Source organism: Pongo pygmaeus, chromosome 1 (assembly GCF_028885625.2).
Source record: "Pongo pygmaeus isolate AG05252 chromosome 1, NHGRI_mPonPyg2-v2.0_pri, whole genome shotgun sequence".
In the NCBI taxonomy this organism is placed as follows: domain Eukaryota; kingdom Metazoa; phylum Chordata; class Mammalia; order Primates; family Hominidae; genus Pongo; species Pongo pygmaeus.
Genome location: NC_072373.2, coordinates 160,270,350 through 160,294,202, shown reverse-complemented (window position 1 = coordinate 160,294,202; position 23,853 = coordinate 160,270,350). Strand labels below are relative to the sequence as shown.

The 23,853-nt window shown below is 36.3% G+C and overlaps 1 protein-coding gene across 1 annotated transcript in view; it reads left to right on the top strand.

Moving 5' to 3' along the window:
• The window catches only part of LRRC7 (leucine rich repeat containing 7), a 572,997-nt gene that overhangs the window by 404,472 nt on the left and 144,672 nt on the right, over positions 1-23,853 (top strand). Inside the window, exons 10-11 of the mRNA XM_054482958.2 lie at positions 3,203-3,347; positions 9,430-9,502. Coding sequence (XP_054338933.1) covers positions 3,203-3,347; positions 9,430-9,502 — 218 coding nt within the window. The remainder of the gene's footprint in view (positions 1-3,202; positions 3,348-9,429; positions 9,503-23,853) is intronic.

The window sequence follows — 23,853 nt, the reverse complement described above, 5'->3', positions numbered from 1 at the left end:
GAACAAAAAAGAAACACACACGCACATCATTCTTTCATTGCTCAATGGAAAAGAAGAGTGAACTTAGGTAACATGATAGTTCCTTGGGATGGAAAGCTATGAGTAAAGTGACAATATTTTTTTCAAGTGACACATTTCCAAGCATGAGGAGAAACTCTGATTCATCCAAAGTACTCTAATTCTAGCTAGCAAATATTCAGTCATTCCAAGCCTGTGCTCACACTCTGCACCCATATGGGAAGCTGAGGGAGCAGGGCTGGAGATTTGTGCTGGGTTAATTAAGGATATGTGCCCTCCAAATGGGCTTTGTAGCCTGTAGTCTGATAAAATTGAGTTTGAAATCAGCTCCACCCCATATTAATGGGATAACTTTGGAGTGTTACTTGTAGTAGATGCTCTCATGCATCCTTCTCCAGGACTTAATAATTTACTGTATTCCCCCAGCTTCTGGAAATGCTGCTTGCAGCTCTCCAGCCTTCTTCAGAAATTGCCTCACGTAAAGAGAACATCTTCATCCACGGTCATAACCCCATTCCCAGAGACTTCCATCCAATGATCAGTCAATGCAGGTATATAAAGGCTCAGCCCTTCATCCTCTGCTCAGAACAACTTCAGGGCAATCCCAACTTCAGTGATCTTTGAAGTGCCAGCCAAGGACTTTCTTAAGACTGCATCACAGCCCAACTTCTTTGTCTACCTAATCCTGCTCCCTTTCTTTCCTGTCTCTTCCTTTCTACTGGTGTTGATCCTAAACACTCTCAAAGACTTCTGTCTTTGTCTCTGCTTCCCCAGGAATCCAATATGTGACATGACTTAATCTCCAATCTTTAATATGTGTTAAAATGCAGATTCTGATTCAGCAGATCTGGGGTGGGTCTGACATTATACTTTTTTTTTTTTTTTGGATGGAGTCTCTCTCTGTTGCCCAGGCTGGAGTTCAGTGGCATGATCTCAGCTCACTGCAACCTCCGCCTCCAGGGTTCAACTGATTCTCCTGCCTCAGCCTCCTGAGTAGCTGGGATTACAGGCGCCCACCACCATACTCAGCTAATTTTTGTGTTTTTAGTAGAGACGGGGTTTCACCACATTGGTCAGGCTGGTCTCAAACTCCTGATCTCGTGATCCACCCACCTTGGCCTCCCAAAGTGCTGGGATTACAGGAGTAAGCCACCGCACCCAGCAGAGATTATACATTTCTAACAAGCTCCCAAGTGGTGTCAATGCTGCTGGTCTACCAAACACATTTTGGGTAGCAAAAATATAAAATATTTAATCAAATAATATATATAAAGTACTTAGCATAGTGCCAAGTGCGAGCTTGTGTGTATGTAATAAATTTATGTTATTTATTATGTATTTGTTTATTTATACTCTGTCAAGTAATTAGAGATGGTAAAGTATGCACAGGTAGACCAGATAAACAGATGAACCATTCATTGAGTAACTGAAATGTGTGGAACATTTATTTACAAAACATGCCCTAAAGGAAAAGGAAAATGAAGACCTTTGCCCTGCCCTAACTCCTCTAGTCTGTGTTCCACCCACATGTTCATTCCTTGCCCAAGATATGGGTTGATCCTTCCCTCTCCTCAGAAATCAGTTACTAATCCAATCATTCCACTTCTAACTTTCTCTGGAGTTTATCCCCTCTTCATCCTCACTTCTGCTGCCTTAACAGCTAAAATACTTCTATATCCCTCTAACAGATCTCCTTGACTCCAGCTTTTGAAAGTTCCCTGAAGTTATTTCTTCTAAGCATAAATCTGTTCATGTCATTCCCAATCTTACAATCCTTTTGCTTTCCTTGCCTATAAAATAGAGTTCGCATTTCTTCACATGACATAGAAACCCTTTCAGCAGCTGGCTTCTCCCTGTAATCTCAACTTCATCACTATACTCAGCCACTTTGAATTTCCCACTCTTCCTCAAACATAGCATGCTTTATCACACTTTATAAATGCACGTGCTGTTCTCCCTTCCAGGTACAGATTCTCTTCTTTTGACGAGCAGCATCTTCCAGGCCATTTGCAGCCCTTCCCTGTTCTATGGCATTCAACTACATGCTTTTTTATTGCACTTGTCACAGAGTATTATAATTATTTCTTACTTGAAAGTTTCCTTCATTACTGAGAACTCCTTATTGATAAAAACTTTGTCTTCATCATGGCAAGTCTGTCCCCATACTTAGCTGTCTTATTCTTGATTGTTCTTGAATACATAACACAGATACTGGTGCATAGTAGATCCTTCAAAAAGGGCCATTGAATGAGCAAAACATTGACTCTAATTAATAGGGTAATCTCCAAAATTATAATTTAAAACCTTTCTTATGCATTTGAAATTTTAAGGATCAACATGTCAATGTCATTGTTTCAGTGGCAGCTTATTTAGTTGGGAGTTATTTATTTTATTCAGTGCCAACTTCAAGATTATTGAGTGTTTTCTAACTGCTGCATTGAGATATAATTCACATACCATATGCAGTTCCATGGTTTTTGGACTACTCACATAGTTGTACAGCCATCACCACAATCTAATTTTAGAACATTTTCATGAGCCCTAAAAGAAACCGTGAACCTATTAGCCATAACTCCCATACTCCCCATCCACCCAGCTCCTAGAAACCCTACTCAACTTTCTATCTCTATGGATTTGCATATTCTGGACATATCATATAAATGGAATCATACAATATGTGGTCTTTTGTGACTGGCATCTGTTACTTTGCATGTATTTTCAAGGTTCATATGTTGTATAACATGTATCAATACTTTATTCCTTTGTATTACCAAGTAATATTTCATTATATGTATATGCCACATTTGATTTATGTGTTCATCAGTTGATGGACATTTGGGTTGTCACCAATTTTTGGCATTGTGAATAATGCATCTGTGACCATTTGTGGAAGTTTTTGTATGTACATATGTTTTTATTCTCAGTGGTATATACCTATAGTGGTATAAACCTATTTATTGTTGAGTCATTTTGGGAAACTGCCAAACAGTTCTGCAAAGTGGCTATACCATTTTACATTCCTACTAGCAATGTTTGAAGTTTACAATTCCTCCACATTCTTGCCAACACTTGTTATTGTTGTGGTTGCTTTTAAAATAAACTTTACAGTGTAGTGGTTCTTACAACTTTAAAATATCTTGTGAAAGTTTCTCAACTAACCCTGAGTTTATGCAATGTCATCAAGTCTATAGGGAAGTTAAAGATGTTGGTATACCTGGATATGTCAAAAAACAGAATAGAAACAGTTGACATGGACATTTCTGGATGTGAAGCCCTTGAGGACCTCTTATTGTCATCCAATATGTTGCAACAATTGCCTGATTCTATAGGTGAGAATATAATATTTTGTCACAAATATTTATGTCAAATATACCATTTTCTTTTTTGGAAGTATAGTTTGTCTATAGATGTAGGTAATATACTGTTAGCCTGATGTTAATAAATTTTAAAATGTGCTATGGAAATCATAAAATAGTATCTAACAAATATCTTAAGTGAAATATTAACTCTAGTTTCCAAATTCAAGAAGGCTCTTCTGTTAAAATGATCCTACCAAATTGATATTGTTTAAAAATTGCTATATCTCCAAAGTTGCAAAATGTTATTATAAGGAGTATGTATGTTTCCTTTAGAGTAATTTAATAATCATGTATGTATCCTTATATTATGATAGAATTACAGTAGCTTCCATCCATAGGATGTTGCTATATTCTATTTGTAATATCGTTGTAACATTGGTATAATGTAGGAATAACATATAAAAAGTATAAACATAAAATGTCTTCTTAGTTCTATTATTTTAAAAAAGTCACATGTCCTTAACATGTTAAGATTCATTAGATCAAATAATTTGCCTGTTAGTATATAAAAAGTACTCATACATTTTTGTTTAAGAATGTTTATATGGGCCAGGCGCAGTGGCTCACACCTGTTATCCCAGCACTATGGGAGGCCGAGGCGGGTGGGTCACGAGGTCAGGAGTTTGAAACCAGCCTAGCCAATATGGTGAAACCCCATCTCCACTAAAAATACAAAAAGTACCGGGCATGGTGGTGCATGCCTGTAGTCCCAGCTACTCAGGAGGGAGGCTGAGGCAGGAGAATCGCTTGAACCCAGGAGGCGGTGGTTGCAGCGAGCCGAGATTATGCCACTGCACTACAGCCTGGGCAATAGAGGGAGACTCCATCTCAAAAACAAACAAACAAACAAAGTTTATATGAGTAAAGTAGTGAAAGACTCATTTAAATAATGTGTAAGCTTTTTTGTATAGGTATCTTGCTGTTAGTATTTGTAAGAGAACTCTACGAAAAGGGTAATCATTAAATTACTTAACTTTGTAACATAGATTTTAACCTCTTTGAAACAGATGTGTTGTATGTTCCGGAACTTAATCATTATTATGATTGACTGAAGTTCAGAATCAGTCTTATATTAGCAATGTGGTGCTCTTATCCTTTGTGGATGCTGCAGATCCAATCCAAGCCAACTTGTGACCTGCCATAGTTTTCCACAGTGAATTTTCTGTTTCCCTTTTCACTAGCTCCACATATGAGTTGTAAATTTTTAATCGTTATTAACTTCCAGAATGTATAACTTTTAAAAACTAAGCCATATCCTAGGTAATCCAGTTGAAGATGAGGCAATTTTCCAAATTTTTGTTCAATACGTTATTACTTCTACTTAGCCATTCTTTGAGGCTGATAAAGAACATTAGTTTTAGCAAAATTGTGTTCCATCTTTTCTTTCTTCCTAGAATTGTTGACTTTTTATTTACAAAATCCCATATTGTATAATGATATTTCTCTAACTTGCTCAATCATGGGTCTTAACTGAGAGTTTTATTAAACACTTCCACATTTCTAGGCTTTGTCTCTTCAGATTCTGATTCAGTAAATGTGACAAGCCCCCTGATCTGTATTTTTATTAAACATCTTAGATGAAACTTGTGATCAGACAACTTTAGGAAATACTGGTTTACGTTGTAACAGGTAAGGAAGTATGATTATAGAGAACATCCACTGGTCAAGATGACAGAACAACTTAATACATAACCTTACACTCCTACTCACCACCATCCCATACCGTTTTAAATATATCTTGAAAATATGAAAACTCTATATATTCAAAGAACATATTTTTCTTCATTACTGACTCCTCAGTGCCAAGTACTGTGCCTGGCATATTCTATGTGCTGTTTGAACACTTAGTAAATAAAATAATTTAGCCACACTCACCCAGGCATGGTGGCATGTGCCAACAGTCCCAGTTACTCAAAAGGTTGAGACAAGAGGATTGCTTGAGCCCAGGAATTCGAGTCCACCCTAGGCAACATAGCAAGACTCCATCTCTGAAAAAAAAAAATCTGATTTTTAAAAAAGAAAAATTATCTTTGCTTAAGAAGAATGAACATCAACCTGAACCTGTGTTAGAATGGAAATCCAGCAATATCCCCAGGCCTGATGGGTTACAAACCACAAACAGCAGCTGTAAGTTCAGTTCTTACAGTGAAATAAGAAATAGAAGGACCTTAAGCACAACAGAGGAATCAGAACTTACAAAAGATTAAGGCGGGACCTCTTTTCTGTGAAAAGGGACTGAAAAATTTACAACTAGTATGTGGAACTAGAGAAAAGGGAAACAACAGAAAATTCACTGTAGAAAACTATGGCAAGTCACAAGCTGGCTTGGACTGAATCTGCAGTATCCACAAAGGATAAGACCACCAACATTGCTGATGTAAGACTGGTTCTGAACTCCAGAAACCTGGGGGTCAGATGGAGGTAACCAGAAAACTGCCAGACAGGGAGAAATGAGCATAGTGAAGGGGGAAACATTCACCCTCACAAATGAGCTTGCAAACAAAAATGTTGAAGGAAACTAATGTTGCTTTGACAACCAAAAATTCAACCAAATAGGAGAATTTACCCTAAGGGAAACAAAAGTTATCAACCAATATAAAAATTATTTTAAGTATGTATAGAATCTCAAATAGATAAAAGAATAACAATTAGGTGTTATAGCCAAATAATTAGGGCCAGTGAAAGAGGAATCTTTTATATTTAAAATGCTGAAATATAAATAATAAGACATCAAACAAAAACATGAGCTATGACTAAAAATAGATGGTTAAGAAAAAGAATCAATTAAAAATCCTGAAAATGAAAAGGAAGATATTGGTCAAAGGATACCAAGTTGCAGTTAGACAGGAGGAATAAATGACAAGTATTTAAATTGACAGATATGTTAATTAGCTTGATTCAGTCATTCTAAAGTGATACCACTGCATCACTATGTACCTGATAATATTATATAAAATTTTAATTTGCCAAAAAGTTTTCAAAAATAAATTTTGAAAACGAAATCCTGGAAATTAAAATACCACATTAGGTATGAAATACCACATAGGGAAATTTTAAAATACAACAGCTATAATGAAGAAAGTATGATATAGTCAGGTATAAAATTTATAAGTTGGAAGACAGTGCTGAGGAAGAGAACAGGCACATAGAAATTTGTTAATAAGAAATATTAAAAATGAGTTAAGAGACACAGAGAATAGAATAGAAATTGCATTCTAAAAATGAAAAAGCAAAAAAATTACCTTCTCCAGGAATAAATACAGAATTCCAGAAATACATAATAGAATAAATGGAAAAGAGGAACTATTCAAAGAGAAAATAGTTGATATTATTTTTCAGCATTGAATACACAAGTAATTTATCATACTAAATGCATACACATAGTGCTAAAAGATGTAAATGTAATAAATTTGCACTGGCTTACTGTTCTGAAACTGCAAGGACAAAGAAAAATATTGTTTAAAGCTGCCATAGAACAAAAAGAGCTTATCTACATAATAATAATTAGAGACGTCATCATTGTCATCAGTGACACTATCTTCTGGATAGCGGAGTAATATCTTCAAAGTACTGAAGGTTAATTACAGGCAGATTGGATTTCTATACCCAAGTAAACATTCATTCAAGAGTGAGCACACAACAAATATATTTGAACATATACCAAGAATAAGAGAATCTGCTCTTAAAAGATGTACTTTACTCAGAAAACAAAAACAAACTCAGAAGGAAGGAAGTGAATGCATAAAGCAATGGCAAGCTTTACCAAATTTACCAACTTAATTTGGTAAATTAAGTAATTTAATTTACCAACTTAATTTGGTAGAAATTAAGAAAGAAATCTCTCCAGTATTTCTTAGTTGGGAGTATAGGATGAAGAGATGGAGACTTGGAGAAGGGCACAGGTAGAGAGAAGGAATAGGATAAAATACCTTTGATTACTCTAGAGAAAAGAGTCTAAGCACATATGATATAGAAATGCAATAAAGATGTTATCTGCCAGAGGAAGACATGAGCAACAAGGGTGAGGCTTGCAGCCTAATTTCATCCCAGGGGCAATCATAATTCTACAGAAGCTCCAGACTCTGTCCGAAGAGTATCCTCTTGGATAGAATATGAGTGTTGGCAAAATAGCCACATCACAAATGAGTGAGGTTCCTTTAAACCCACAGACTTGGAGCTGGGCAGGAACTAAATTGCTTCAACCTTTAAAAATATTGAAAAAGATGCACTTAACAAAAGTTTCTTGTAAGAGACACTACTCCAATCTTCAGGAGAATCCGTCACATCAGCATTTAGCCTTAGGCCCCAACCTGCCTCAAGGTTTTCTCTCCATTACTTCAGAGCTGGAGACTATGATCCTCTGAAAGTACTTTGCACCCTGACTTTGTGATGTTTTCTCAGTCATCTGTAACCCACTCTCAAGCTTCTTGTGACCCGATTGAGTGATGTTGAGACCATCAACCCACCTCCAGCTCCACTGGCAGGCAGGGCACTCGTCTGATCCAGGCTACCAAGTCACAAAAAACTTAGCTATAATTCATACTTTCCTGTTTTCTTTCCACAACTCAAAAACAAGCTCAGGTGCTCTTTTATATTTCCAAGGCTGATATTTTAACATATGCTCTGGAAAAGCTAAAATGATTCAATCACCTTTTGAACATAGATGGATATGGCAGTGGATGTTCAAACTTCAATGATAAATTGCCACAGTGTGAACTGTCCCTTTCCCAGGTGATGTTGTTTTCAAGCTGAGGTATTCAGCTCCCAGGTACTTGCTCATAATAGTCTGATAGTGATAACATTTCTCTCTACTGCAGTAGAGATTCTGAGTGCTTCTGAAGAATGCGTAACAGAGCATACTGAAATGTGAAGTGCAGCCACAGCTTTATTTCAGACTTTTTGTGACTTACTCTATGCCTTTAAGGAACCCTCAAAATATTTGAGAAATATGGGCATGATCTATAGCCAGTTTCTCAAAACATGTTCACAAAACACTAGTTCAACAACATACTACGCACCACACACACACACACACACACAGACACACACATGAATTCCATAATAAATCTGGAGAGTCACATTAGTATATTAAAAGCTCCTAGACAAACTATTAAAGAAAGCTATTTAATTTTGTTTAATTTGGCATCTCTCAAAACATATGTGATCATGAAACTTACTATGTCAATTAGAAAATTTTTTTTTTGCAGAATGCAGCAATCTGTAGTGTACATGTGTAGTTCCAATGTAAAACAAAATTTGTTAAGTGTTAATGCTTTGCCCTTGGATTTGGACTATTTAAGCCATATCAATATTGTAGGTTATTTTATGGTTGGATAAGGAAGTTGATTATGCCAAATGCAGCTGTTCTTCAATTACTGTGTGGCTATTGCTCATTAAAACCCTGGGAAGAGAGCAAGCCGTTAAGGGTATGGAGGCCATAAATCAGATAATGAAAGATAAATAGTTGTAACTTAAATTCTTGGCCAGTTCTAAGTTTTTGTGCTTATTGCTGATCCAAGGCAGGATTTATGGTGCCAAAAAGAATATGAGGTCATACGTTGTAAATTTCCAAGAACATAATTATAACCGCTGCATTGCAATACTTCAGTATTCATTTTCGTTGATTATTGGACTTAATTCAGATTTGTTTTCAATTTGTATCCCAACAGGGATGTTAGTTATTACTGCTTAGGAGTTAATTAAATATTAAATCACAGCTGGCTTGAAAAATTTCAACTGGTCCATTTGCTGAAGAATACAAAAGGGAAATGCAGTAGTATTAGTGTCAACTGGGGTGTATGTGGAGCTGTATGTTTTGTTTATTTCTCTGCATTTATATTCCTGAACTGTCATTGATGTACACAATTTTTTTGCAACTAGAAGGTCAAAATTAGACTACACACAAACGTCAGTTTTATGAGTGTGTATTAGCAGAGTGTGGCCAATTAGCATGCCAAGCATTCAACACAGGTGATTCATGTAATTTCTTTTATATCACATTTCCTGTCATAATCTGCTCTTATGTATTAATCAACCTTCTTTTCTGTTTTAGGACTTTTGAAAAAACTAACAACTCTAAAAGTAGATGACAATCAACTTACAATGCTACCCAATACAATTGGAAAGTAAGTGCCAACTTTTCATACCAGTCAGCCTCTCAAAAGCCAAAAACTAAAGGATATATTGAGTTTTCTACTTCAAAACATTTTCTACTAAAGATACTAATAATCCTGTTCATCTGTCAGCTTATTTTAAGCCATATTTTATTTATATATTTGTGTATATCTTAATTTAATTTTATATCTAAACATTGCATTTGACATCCAACTTTATGATATCATGAGAAATGTTTACCCATGAATCTTTCACAAGCAAAATGATTACCCAGACCTTCAATTATACTCTTGCTGATATTTTTCAGATATTATTAGTTTGATGTTTTTGACTGAGTAGCAGCTCTGAATTCACTTGACTATTTCTTGCAAAATTAAACCAATTTTTATAAGGCTCTGCAATATGTATATGTTACCATTACACTATTAGTAACATTTAATATTTATAGAATCTTAATGTATTTATAGAAGCTAAGGAGAAAAGCATCTGCTTTAGCTAGCATTTTTTAAAACTTCAAGATGAAAGTCTAACATTGCCTTTTAAAGATAAAATATACTCCATTTATTTGATAACAATTTATTTCTAATTTTATATTGTCATTAACATTTGGTTTACAATTCTTTAAGAACTATATATATTATCAATGTTCCATTGAAGTGCTTTTGTTTACAATCTGTGTAAAGTGAGAAATCAATAGAGGCTGTCTTCATTCTGAAATTCTGTAAGGGCATTTTATTGAGATCTTGCCCTACATCTTAGTGTGAAGAATCATACAATTTCTTAATGTAACAAATTTGGTATTCTCAAGAGGGGAAAGCCTTATTTTTTTAAATAGCTTTATTAAGTATAATTGACATACGAAAAACTGCACATATTTAAAGTCTACAATTTGATAAGCTTTGACATAGCTAAGAAGCCTTGAAACTATCACCACTGCAATGAAGACAGCGAAAATGTCTGTTACCTCTACCCCGATCCTTCTCCCCATCACTCCCTCATCACCCGCCAAGTCAGCATATAGCCCCTCATCTAGAAAGCTTCACTTTTATAGAGTGGAACAACTTGCTAAAATTCAAACTCAGATGTTCAGACTTTGAAGAGTAGTAAAAGTCTCAGCCATTTTTTTTTATTTTAATGCCCTCACTATACAGTGTGTTTCTCTGTACAGTTACTTGTATTTTCTCCAGTATAGAGCAGAGAGAACTTAACTTTAGGGGTACACAAAAGTAATTATCTTTATCAGCCCGATGCTTTTTAAAAGCAGGCACTAAGATAGGCACTAGTCTTTCTTCTTTGGGTCAATACTCAGGGGAAACTGAATTCAACTTCTTTTTTTTTTTTTTTTTTTCTTTTATTATTATTATTATTATTATTATTATTATTATACTTTAGGTTTTATGGTACATGTGCGCAATGTGCAGGTAAGTTACATATGTATACATGTGCCATGCTGGTGCGCTGCACCCACCAACTCGTCATCTAGCATTAGGTATATCTCCCAATGCTATCCCTCCCCCCTCCCCCCACCCCACAACAGTCCCCAGAGTATGATGTTCCCCTTCCTGTATCCATGTGTTCTCATTGTTCAATTCCCACCTATGAGTGAGAATATGCGGTGTTTGGTTTTTTGTTCTTGCGATAGTTTACTGAGAATGATGATTTCCAATTTCATCCATGTCCCTACAAAGGACATGAACTCATCCTTTTTTATGGCTGCATAGTACTTAACGTCATGATTGGTATTTGCCTCTTATGTTCATATTTCTTATAAAACTACCCTGGCTCTTTGAAGACAAGTTAAAAAGCATCAGTAGCCTAAAAATAGACAAAGAAAGGTAGCTTTTTCAGTAGGAAGTAGAACCCTGACTTTGCTCATCTGGAGAACTAGCTTTGGTGGTAATTTTTGGCCAGAATTTTGGCCTCTTGACCTCCCAGGTGAGGACCTCCCAGCTTTTTCTGGAGTCTGGTATCAGCCCATGACCAACACTGGATACATGTGTGCCTTGAGCTCCCGTCACATCCCAGAGTGAGTTCCTGCCTCTGACCTTCACCAGCAGTACCTCATGCCAGACTTTGCCTCAGGAACAGGCAACTTGAAGCTCTAACTCTGTCTCCTCCCCAGCAGCCAAGTGGGGCTTGCAGCCTGGCTCTGTACACACAGCCTAAACTACAGTCAGTCTTAGTTTTTATGTTACCATCAGAATTTAGTCATGTCTTTTGAAATCTTCCTAGTAGTTGAATTGTAAATGTTGAGAAAACTGAGCTGTTTTAATAGTGACTTGGTATAAGCTTTTATACTACTGTATTCAAAAGGAACAGATTTGGAAACATCAGTTGGCTGTCAGCAGCTTTCACTTGCTTGGACAAAAGGCTTATTCCAGAAAAGCAGGGTGAGTGACTGAGAATTAGAGCATCTATGAACACTGAGAAGGCAGAATAGGGAAGCTTCTTATTGAAGCTGCTCATTCTCATTAAATTTTCAGATGCCACAAAGCCAGAAAAAAATACTTATATTCGGTGACAGAAGCAGTATTTCAAAAGAGCTGGACAGAGTGGGTGCTTTGTTGAAAGACCCGATAGAACTTAATAGAGATTCTTAGGGGAGTAGGGAGAAATCAGTGCTTCAATTGGCCATCATCAATATAGCCAATATAATAATGGAACTGTCCAGAAAACCACTGAAGCATTAGCTGGGTAGACGGAAGTATCCACTCAAAATTAATAGGTACTAATAGTTCAGGTGTTCTCTGACACTTCTGATTCTGTCAGTTCTGGACATCATCTATATGAATTGACAAGAGGGCAACCAGCATGAGAGATGTGGAACTGTGATTTATAGGAGAAAAAGCAGAAGAAATTTGGGATGTACATCTTCCAGAAATTTTTTTTTGAAATCATCTGAAGTAGGGATGTAACTACTTGAGAAATAGAGTATCTAAAAGTGTGGGACCATAGGCCCAGGTCTTCTTCTGTAAAGCTCCTGTTCCACTTCCAGACTTATTGGTACACTGTGCTCTTCCTTACTGTAGGCCCGGGGAGCCCAGAAAGCTGCTGCTGCCACCCACTCTAGTTCTGGACTCTTTCTTCAATAATGGCTTCAGAGTAGGGGAGTACTTTCAATTCCCACCCTACTTGCCTTTGAGGACACAAATGTCTAGGGATCTTTGCTATAGGGCTTTCCTACTAATTACTGGGGAAACATTGCCAGAATATAACAAAAAAAATTCATGCTACAAAGTTCAGAAATTTTATTATAAAATGTATAAACAGCCTATACAGGCCTGATGATAGTGATAATACGGTCATGCCAATAGTTGACCACATATACGACTGTGCTCCCATAAGATTATAATACTGTATTTTTACTGTACCTTTTCTATGTTTAGATACACAAATAGATGCCATTGTGTTACAATTGCTTACAGTATTCAGTAAATCACATGCTGTATAGTTTTGTAGCCTAAAAACAATAGGCTATATCATATAACGTAGGTGTGTAATAGATTATACCATCTAGGTTTGTGTACATACATCTATAATGGTCACACAGTGATGAAATTACCTAATGATATGTTTATCAGAATTCATCCCAGTCATTAAGTGACGCATGACTGTAATCACATCTGCCATTCAGTAATCGTACCACTCTTCTTGTTCACTAGGCTTCAGCCACACTGGCCCTTCTCCTGTTCCTCCAATAAGCTGGGCTTTTCCCTGTCTCAGGGCTTTCTTATTTGCTGTTACCTCTATCTGAAATATTCTTTCCCCACTCTTCATAAGGCTGACTAATTCACATCCTCCAGGTCCATACTCTTAAACATCAGTGAGCATTCAGATTATCTGGGAATTTTGTTTAAAAGGCCAGTTCTGATCCAGTAGGTCTGGAACCTGAAGGGCCTGGGTTCTGCCCTTTTCATAAGCTCCTAGGTGATGTTAAAAATGCTGCAGATTCATGGGAAACATTGTTAATAACAAGGCTATAGATTTAGATTTAAATATATCTTCCACAGTGAGGCCTTCCCTAAATGACCTTCCACCAATATAATCACCAGCAAATTTCCTGTCCCTGTTCTGGCTGTTTCTTTCATGATACTTTTCACAACTTATAATTTTTATTTTATGTCATCTCTTTATTTTATTCTGTCTCATAATGTTTATACCTCACATCAATTAACATCATTTTTGTTTCCCAGCTCCAGAACTGTATACTTTCTGAAAATTATCAACACTAGATCCTAACCTACTTTTGTTTTTGATTCCATTATAGTTGTTGTATAGTAATCAGAACAACTATATAGAAATCAAAATCAGTGTTCTTTAGTAAGAGGATGAGAATATCAAATATTAGTGATGTTTGTAATGAGTATGGCTTCATATTTAGAACTGTCATGCACCTACTTTCCTACTGAATGCCTTGATTCAGAGTTAAAATACAAAATAAGAAATAGAGAAATTATGCAAGTGAATATGGATGCTAGGTTATTCACATACTTCGTTTTATTCTCATTTTAGTTTTAATGGATAATTTATCTTAAAAGTATTAGAAAGTTTTATCAAAAATGAAAGTTTCATAAATGGCCAAATGATTTATGTTTTTAATGAAACATTCTATCTGTAACTTGGGGCAATGAAAGCCTAGAAATGTGAAGACCAGACGCAGTGACCAAAAATATTCTTATTCTGCACACGGAATATTTCAATATTTCAAACTTATCTTAAAAACTCCTGGAAGAATTCATTTTTCACAGTTAAAATGGATTCCATGACATTTGTGCCAAATGACTTGTAAAATTAGTTATTTTATTGTTGCTGAACCTTACTATGTGCCTGGGAGTTTCAGCAGCTCTAAGAGTTGAATATCAAATAATAATGAGCGCCTTTTTTTGTACTCACAGTGTTCCAGAGCTCATGTTTGGTGCTTTCTTTAGCAGGTATTATCTTATTTACTTAAAGGCCTCATTAGCATTATTTGATATGTATTATGTCCTTATCAACAGATACAGAAACAGAGGCAGAGAGAAGTCACCAGACTTCAATGTCAAGCTGTTAACTGAACTATATGTGATGCGTCTTTATATATGTGATAGTTGAGTCACCCATTTTGTAAATAACTTCATATTTGGTCATTCAGTGGGTCCCATAAGTCTAGCTGCAAAGGAGATACCACAGACTGAGCCTTATCTCCTTAGTTTTGTAGTCTTGGGTAAAAGCAATGAAAACTTAGAAATCTGAATGGTTGTTTTTAAAAGCTATTCCTTCATAGAGTGTGGTCAAACAGAAAGACTGCTGGACTAGGAATCAAAAAATCTAAGTGTCTATGCAAAGCTGGATAAATCCCTTCTTCTCTATGGGCATCAGAATCCTGAAGGGTAATACATGTGGCTTTGAGATGTGAAGTGACTTGCCAAAGGTCGTTAATAGCTATGACATAAAAGCAAGCTTCATGGACAAATAATTTTGGAGGACTCTGTATACAAGTTAAAGAAACACTGCTAACTTATCATTTCTTTTTCCAGATGTAATATCAGTCTCATGTTTATCTTTTGTATCATCATTTAACTTTTTGCTTATTTTGCCATGTCTTCTCAACTAGAATATAGGCTCCTTGAGGGCTGGATCATGTCTTGAACATTTCTCATTTCCTTCATTGTGCCAAGACAGTATGGCCCAGAGGATTGTTTGCAAGCCTTGGAACTAGACTTTGGTTTTGATCCTGGCTCCTCCACCCATTCACTAACTGACCATGGGCAAGTCATTTCATGTCTCAGAGCCACATTTTTCTCATCTGTAAAATGGAAATAATAATAATTGTCAGAAATTGTTGTGGCACTTAGAACTAGATAGCCTTCAATAAATTATTACAGTCATTATTTTATTAATAGTAAAATCCAAAAAGACATTTATTTACTGATCATTGCTTATGTTCATCTATATGAGGTTTGGTGATATAACATGAATGAAATATCTGGTTCTAAAAAAGAAAAATATAAGTATTTGCAAATGTAGTAATAATACAATGTCTTAGTCTGCTCGGGCTAACATAACAAAATATCATGGATGAGGTGGCATAAACAATAGATGTTTACTTCTCACAGTTGTGGAAGCTGGGGAGTCCAAGTCCAAGGCACCAGCAAGGTAGGTTTTATTCTGAGCCCTCTTCTCTTGGCTCGTAGGCGACCACCATGTTGCTGTGAGTTTACATGACCTCCTCTTTGCATAGATTGGTTGTCAGAGGGAAGAACAAACCCTGGTTTCCCTTCTTGTAAAGGCATTAATCCCATCATGAGGGCCCCACCCTTATGACTTTATCCAACTCTGAATTACCTCCCTAAGGCCCCATCTCCAAATACCATCACATTGGGGATTAACACTTCAACATATGAATTTTGGAGGGAAACATTCCGTCCATAACATATATCTTTTAAACTTACAACATCTACTCTTAGGAGATGAGGTGTTTGAAATTGTTTCCATGCTTTGGGACAGAGTCCTGAAGAATAAACTGTTTTGAATCATAGCAGTTGGTTTTCAAGTCAAAGAACTTAGAGCAATTTAAAAAAGAAAAGAAAAAAAATAATGCATTTGCCAGAGTAATAAAGGCATCTTCACATCTGCACACACAAAGTTATTGAGAAAAGTACAAAGAAATGATCAAATGGAATTTCACTGATGATTGTATAAGATTTCAGTTAAAGCACAAAACCACTAATGATATCCATTTAAGACTCATTCTCCTTCACTGCCTACTTCCTCCTCCACTTCCTTCCCCAGCATTTCAGAATTGTGACTGTTTATGTCCTATGGGCAAATATTAATTGCAGTACTTACTCCTGCATGCATGAAATGTTTCCATATTTTTCATTAGTTAAGAAATCTTTCAGTCTCCCAACTTGGAACATATAGTATCTTTTAAAAAAAAATAGTCTTTGCTAATGAATGAAGCTATTCTCTACTCATCGGTTGCAGATCTGTTCACTAAAAAATACTTTAAACAATATTTCACATTTAAGTGATATTTTTCTCCAATAATCTACTGTAATTTTTTCACAAATTTTATTTTCAAGCAGTCTAATCAACTTTCTAAATAGTGAAAAGGAAAGCAAAGGTTTCTAGTTGTTTTAGATAGATGGGAAAATTGTGTTCAAATGAAAAGTTTATTATCTGTATGATAATGATAGCTGCTTAAAATCACTCAACATTTCAGAGGTAAAATCTAGATGATTATATTTCTAATGAATGCGTTTTCATCATGCTTTCACTGAATTCAGCATAGGCTGTGAGATTTGGTACTAAAATGGGGTGTGTTTTATTTGGAAAACAGTATAGAAAAGAATTAGTCTGACTAAAGTTTGCAAATTTCCTACCATTATTTAGATGCAGCCCAAGCAACTTATCTAATGTTAAAAAGAAAATTAAGAATGGAACCTAAAACTTGATTCCTAACCTAAATTAAATGAAATTGATTGTAGAATCTCTGAAAATGAGTATAATAGCAAAAGTTACTTAACATTTACTATGTGCCTGTTCTAAGTGTTTTACATGTATTAATTTCTTTATGTGTGTTTAGGCCTTATGACACGTGGTTAAGTACTGCTGTCACCCACTTTTGCTCAGTGATGAAACTGAGGTACACAGTAATTAAGTAACTAGTAATTATTAGGGTCTAGACTCCAATCCCAGCTGCCTGGCTGCAGTTGGGTGTCTACTTTGGGTTATACTGGCATTTTTAGACAGTGAATATTTAAGCATCTCACCTTTGCCAAACAAATCTCTCTCTCTCTCTCTCCCCGCCCCGCTCTCTCTCTCTGTCTCTCTCCCTCTTCCTCCTTCCCTTCCTCCCTGCCTCTACCACCCTCCCTCTCTCTCTCTCCTATATTCCTCTCTACTTCTCTACTAAATCTTTGTTAATACAATAACAGTTCTTCAGAGTCGTCTGAAATTTACCTCCCCCACATATTACTAAACAATTTTACATTTTGTGGAATAGAAGGCAGTTTTATTTTATAAAACAACTGATCTTAACAAGGGAATATCGCAGGACAACTTTTACATGTTTCAGAAATAGATTGTTCAAAATTTGGTTTTTTTTCAGGGTACTCTACCTCCTAACAGGCCACTTTAATGGGATGTGATATCTATTCCATTTAGCATTCAGGGGTTTTGCATATATTTAATCTTCATTGAAACTCTATATGTTAGATGTTATCAACCAGTTTTATAGGTGAGAAAACAGGGGTTAATAGTAGATAAAGGTCACTCAGCTATTAAGTATCTACACTAGAATTGGAGCCCACGCCTGTCTGAATATTTTCCACTGAATTACATTACTTCTGTTAAGAATTAAAAGTGAATTAAGAAGGTGAAGCCCAAAGCCAATTATTTTTATATTTATTATCATCTACATTGATCATAGATTAATTATTTCTAATTAACCAATGATGTTAAAGTGAATTATAAATTATCTATGTAGTATAGTCACAATCTTTCTTCCCTATTAGCTAGGTAATTGAGGGTTAATGATACAGTAACATTTTCCTATCCAAGAGCAACTCATGAACATGAAACTAAAGTAGAGAAAACTGTACAGAATATTTTTAGAAACTGAAGTCAATACTGCGGATTTCAAACATTATTACTCCCAGTAGCATCATTCATTCTGAAGCATACATGACCTAAACACAACTATTGTAATATTTATATGTAGTTTAGCATTTATTGATATGTCTGTTATATGTGTTTAAATGATACTCTTGATAGATTTGGAAAGGTTTTATTTAAATCCTTGCAACTTATTGTGTGGCCCCTGCACTGGCAGCATCTCATCATCTAGGAGCTGGTTATGAATGCAGGACCTGGGCCTCTCCCCAAACCACTGAATCATAATCTGCATTTTATTAAGTTCTCCTTGTGACTGGCATGCACACTGAAGTTTGGGAAACGCTGCTTTAAAGTACTTCACACATTCTTTGCAACTTATTTTTACTTTCCACAATTATAAAAATAAAGCATCTGAAGAAATAAAGGTAATCTTTGGTCTATTTTTTTACTTCATTACAAATGTCAGTGGCAATCTGATTAAATGTGATAACTGTTTTAATACAGGATTTTGTATTAAAACATCTTAAATGATTTTTAACAAAATAGCCACCAATAAGGTCAGCTGGAATTGTAGGTTATGAGTTTGAATCTTTGGAATTTTAGAGATCATTGAGGAATATGTGTTTTGCATCTGGAAGATCTTTGTTGCAACCCAAAGATGTAAAATACTTTCAGGCTCTAAATTATTAATTCCTTATTGCCCATGGTGCAGTCAAAATGTCTTTTTAATACAGGAAGTCCTTGCTCTGCAGAGTAATGCGGGACTGTATAGAAATCACCAAGCAATTGTGGGCGCCTGTATTCCCAGCTACTTGGGAGGCTGAGGAAGGAGAATCACTTGAACCCGGGAGGCAGAGGCTACAGTGAGCCGAGATCGCAACACTGCACTCCAGCCTGGGTGACAGAGCAAGACTCAGTCTCAAAAAAAAAAAAGAAATCACCAACATGTGTTTTTCCTACTGAATTATCAACACTCAACACAGACTAGTTTTGATCGCTGATGTGTATGGGATTTCCCACAGCAAGCAATTCTCCAGTTCTCTGTGGATACCAGCTGGGTGCCCTACAATTTAACTCAATTTCAACACATCTACCTGAAGTTAGAATCAGATCCCACAGGTTCAGGGCTCAGTCCCGCAAAACTATCCCCCCTCTTCAGATGCCAATCACAAGTCCAGGCCTCCTGTACTTCTGGCTGACCATCTATAAATTGGGGCTTCCTATCACTCCCTCTTAAGGCTTAATCACTTGCTAGAATGGCTCACAAAAATCAGGAAAACACATTAACCAGTTTATTATAAAGAATATTACAAAGGATACAAATGAGCAGCCACATGAACAGGTACAAAAGGAAAGGTGTGTGAGAAGGGATGAGGAGCTTCCATGTCCTTGCTGGGTGTGCCACCTACCCAGCATTTCTGTGTGTTTGGCAACATGGAAGCTCTCCAAGCCTTGACCTTTTGGGTTTTTGTGGAGTCTTCATTATATTGGCCTGATGGATCACATCATTGTCCATTGCTGATCAACTCAACCTTCAGCCTCTCTCCCCTCCCCAGAGGTCAGGGGGTGAGACTGAAAGTTCCAGCCCTCTAATCGGTTCCCTTGGCAACCAGCCCCCATTCTGAGGCTATCCCAGAGCCCTTAGTCGTAAGTCATTTCATTAGCATTCAGAAAGACACTTATCACTTTGGCAATTCCAAGGGTTTTAGGAGTTCTGTGCCAAGAACTGGATGAAGGTCAAATGTGTATTTCTTATTATAAATCACAATATTTCACAGGGATCGTAAAAATGACCATGCAATCTGAAACTGTGCAAAACAGTCTTAATAATCAATGGGAAACATGATTGTTCTTACAAAAGGTCTTTAAAACCTTTTGTCCAAGCATTAAATACTGTTAGTGTAGGTTACAAATGTATAGGAAAAATGAAAAAAATAGTAAAACTAATAGTTTTTTTTATACTGTAATATTAAACATTAGAAACACTGAGAATTAAGGCTTATTTTAATTTAAAAAACATATCAAGGTTAGTTTGAACAATGCTTGCCTTCTTTTCATGATATGTTGTTAAACAGTGTGAACATCTTTTCTTTGCATTAGTGAATTGTCATGTTCCTTTTAAGTTTAGATCCACTTCCAACATTTTATCTTTTGTTCTTTCAGTGTCATGAGATATCTTTAAAAGTTCCTTTAATGTGAGGTTTATTGCCAGCAACTTCCTCTGGGACATCTTCATTCTTTTCATCACACTTTCCTCATTTATGTGTATAAGTTTGCCTTCACTAAGTCCTCTGGAAGCTTATCTAGAGTCTTCCTAGTAGTAGCAGTGTCAGCATTCCCATGGGCAACTATTTCTTCTATGATTTCATTTATGTTAGATTCAAATTTATTTGTACAATGTGCTTGTATTAGTCAGGGTTCTCTTAGGGGAATAGAACTAATAGGAGATATATATATATATATATGAGCTTATTAAGTATTAACTTACATGATCACAAGGTCCCACAATAGGCTGTCAGCAAGCTGAGGGGCAAGGAAGCCACTCCTAGTCCCAAAACTGAAGAACCTGGAGTCCAATGTTTGAGGACAGGAAGCATCCAGCACAGGAGAAAGATGTAGGCTGGGGGACTAGGCCCATCTAGCCTTTTCACATTTTTCTGCCTGCTTTACATTCACTGGAAGCTGATTAGATTGTTCCCACCAGATTAAGGGTGGATCTGCCTTCTCCAGCCCACTGACTCAAATGTTAATCTCTTTTGGCAACACCTACACAGACACACCCAGGATTAATGCTTTGTAACCCTCAATCCAATCAAGTCACATTCAGTATTAACCATGACAGTGCTAAAAGTTTATTCTATGCTGTATGCATATTACTTATTGTTACTTTCTGCTATGATGCTTGAATGTTTTAAATTGTATGTTTCACGTCATATTTCATCTAGAACACAGGTAAAGAAACTGCATGATCACCAGTTGTAGCATGAATAGCCTACTCAAAAGTCTGTTTAAGATAATACACTTTAAAAGTTGAAATAACTCCTTGGTCTATAGGCTGGATTAATGACGTTTTCCTTGGTGACATAAAGCAAATTTTCACATTTTAATTTCAATCTCCAATTAGGGTGACCAAGAGCATTATCCAATAGTTGCAGTGCTTTAATGGTTAAATTATTTGATCTGTAGTATCTGTCTACTGCTGAGAGACAGAAAGGCAACACATGTTTTGCTGTCTGTATGTGAGCCAAATAACAGATGGGCAATGACCGATCATTGACAGACTTTGAAGAAGTGATATGACCGGTCACTGATCACAATGTACATCTGTTATTCACATTGTGATATGTGGACTGAAGAAACTGAGATGCAGTTACTCAGTTAAAATACCAAGGTAACTGAAATTTGAGCCAGTTTGTTTGGAGACTGGTGTTGTTGAATGAAACATGACAACTGAAATGTTCACACATTGGAATTGTGCAAGGTGACAACCACCTTACCAAGACCAACACTAACACATACATGTTTTTATTAAAAAAAAGAAAAAAGAGAGAAACCTTAATTATATTATTTTCATTAAATACCTTCTTTAACTTCTGCCTCTGAACATAAATCTGTAATTTTTATTTTAAAAAATTCCTAGTATTTATGACTTCTTGCTGAGTACACGACCCCAAGCTATTGATAGAGACCTCTTTTATGCAATTCTAAAAAATTTATTGAGTGCATTATATATGTAAGACCCAGGGCTAGACTTTCTTTTTTCTTCTTTTTTTTTTTTCTTTTTTGAGAAACAAACTCTGTTACTAGATCCCTCACATATATGGATTCCTGCCCCCGCAAACACACATACACAGAGTAACACAGTTGTGTACACTTGGCATCTCAGCAATATAACCATCCCTGCAAACGAGGGGCCTCAAAGGATGTTGAAACAAATTTAACTGGTTTACTGATAATAAGAGGAAAAATGTACTGAACATGTATTTTATGACAGGTACTGTGCTAAGTTCTTAATAACATTTCATTTTAAAGCAACTGCATGAGGCAGGCGTTATTAGTATCCTCATTGTAAATATAAAGAATCTCCGGCTTAGAGAGAATTTCTATGATTTGTCAATATAAAAGGAAAAATTTTTACTTAAGCAGTACTTTCCTGAGAGCTGTTACTCAAAATTGAATGCTGTGTTTCACCACAACTCATTCTAACCAGCTGAATCTGTTAAGGTGATGAAGTTTGAATGACCCTGGTCAGAGTCAGACTGATCCTAATTGCATTAGATTTTTTCGTGACCCATGGGCAGTGGTACTTGATTTGCATAGCTGCACACAGACTTGTGCACTCATCCCACCCTCTCTATAATGCAAATTTTCAACCCTTAGTGAGTATAATCATCATGACCCACTATCACCAGACCCCCTTTTGTCACTGATTTTTCCCCTCAGAGTGCTACTCAGTGAATTTCTTCCCTGATATATTCCCTTGCCTATCAGATAAATAAAATCTGCCTTGTTTTTTGAGTTGTGTTGGTCTGTATTTAATTTATTGATACCCAAGATAATACAGTTAGTAAGTTACAAAGCTGGGACACAAATCCATTCTAACTGACTTCAACCCATATGCTTAATTTCTGTGTTCAATTGTTAAATAAATAATGGAAGCAAATTGCATTCAAGCTAACTAGTTTTAACATAAAAAAGGATGCTGACCAGGCACAGTGGTTCACGCCTGTAATCCCAGCACTTTGGGAGGCGGAGGAGGGTGGATTACTTGAGGTCAGGAGTTTGAGACCAGCCTGGCCAACATGGCAAAACCCCGTCTCGACTAAAAATACAAAAATTAGCCGGGCGTGGTGGCAGGAGCCTATATCCCAGCTACTTGGGTGGCTGAGACAGGAGCATCGCTTGAACCCAGGAAGTGGAGGTTGCAATGAGCTGAGTGTGTGCCACTGCACTCCAGCCTGGATGACAGAGCAAGACTACGTCTCAACAAAAGAAAAGAATGCTAATTCTACAACCTTACTCCGCCTAACTCAAATTCATTTTTCCCTTTACATTGGTAGAATCTTCACCACTGGGGGTTCCTTCCTATTATAATAATAGCAATATAATAGGAATAGTAAGAACAGTTTAATAATAATTTCAACAATACCAACACCAACTGCAATGTATCTGGTGCTTACTCTGTGCCAGGCCCTTTTTTCCCAGCTATTTCAAACCAGGCATTGAAGTGTCTTGTTGCCTTGTCATAACTTCAGTGTACATCTATACAATTCCTTTCTGTAGATCTGGAGTAAAGCCAGCTAAGTATGGACTGGTAGGGATTGTGACAAACTGGAGGCAAACTGAAGAATTATGCCCACTTGAAGCCAGCAGCTATTAATCCATTTCCATTACTTGTCATGGAAGAATACAGACCCCGTATTGACAGAGCTTTCTCTGTTTCAAGAGGCATCAAAAATCTGGATCATTATGTAAAATTTTAAATACTTAAATAATTTAACACTTTCTAAAATATCACTATATAAATCAAACAAAACACATCTGCAGGCTGAAATGAGCCCTGTCCGTAGCACCTGCTAAGAGGCAGGATAATACAGTGACTCTCTACTGTCTGCATTTAATTCCCAGAGTTGTTATTTTGTGTGGCCTTGAAGAAGTTAGCCCCTTTAAGCCTCAATTTTCTTATCTGTAAAATGGGCTTTAAAATATTACATATCTTAAATAGTTTTTATGAGGAAGAGAATTGGTGTTTTTTTTTTCTTTA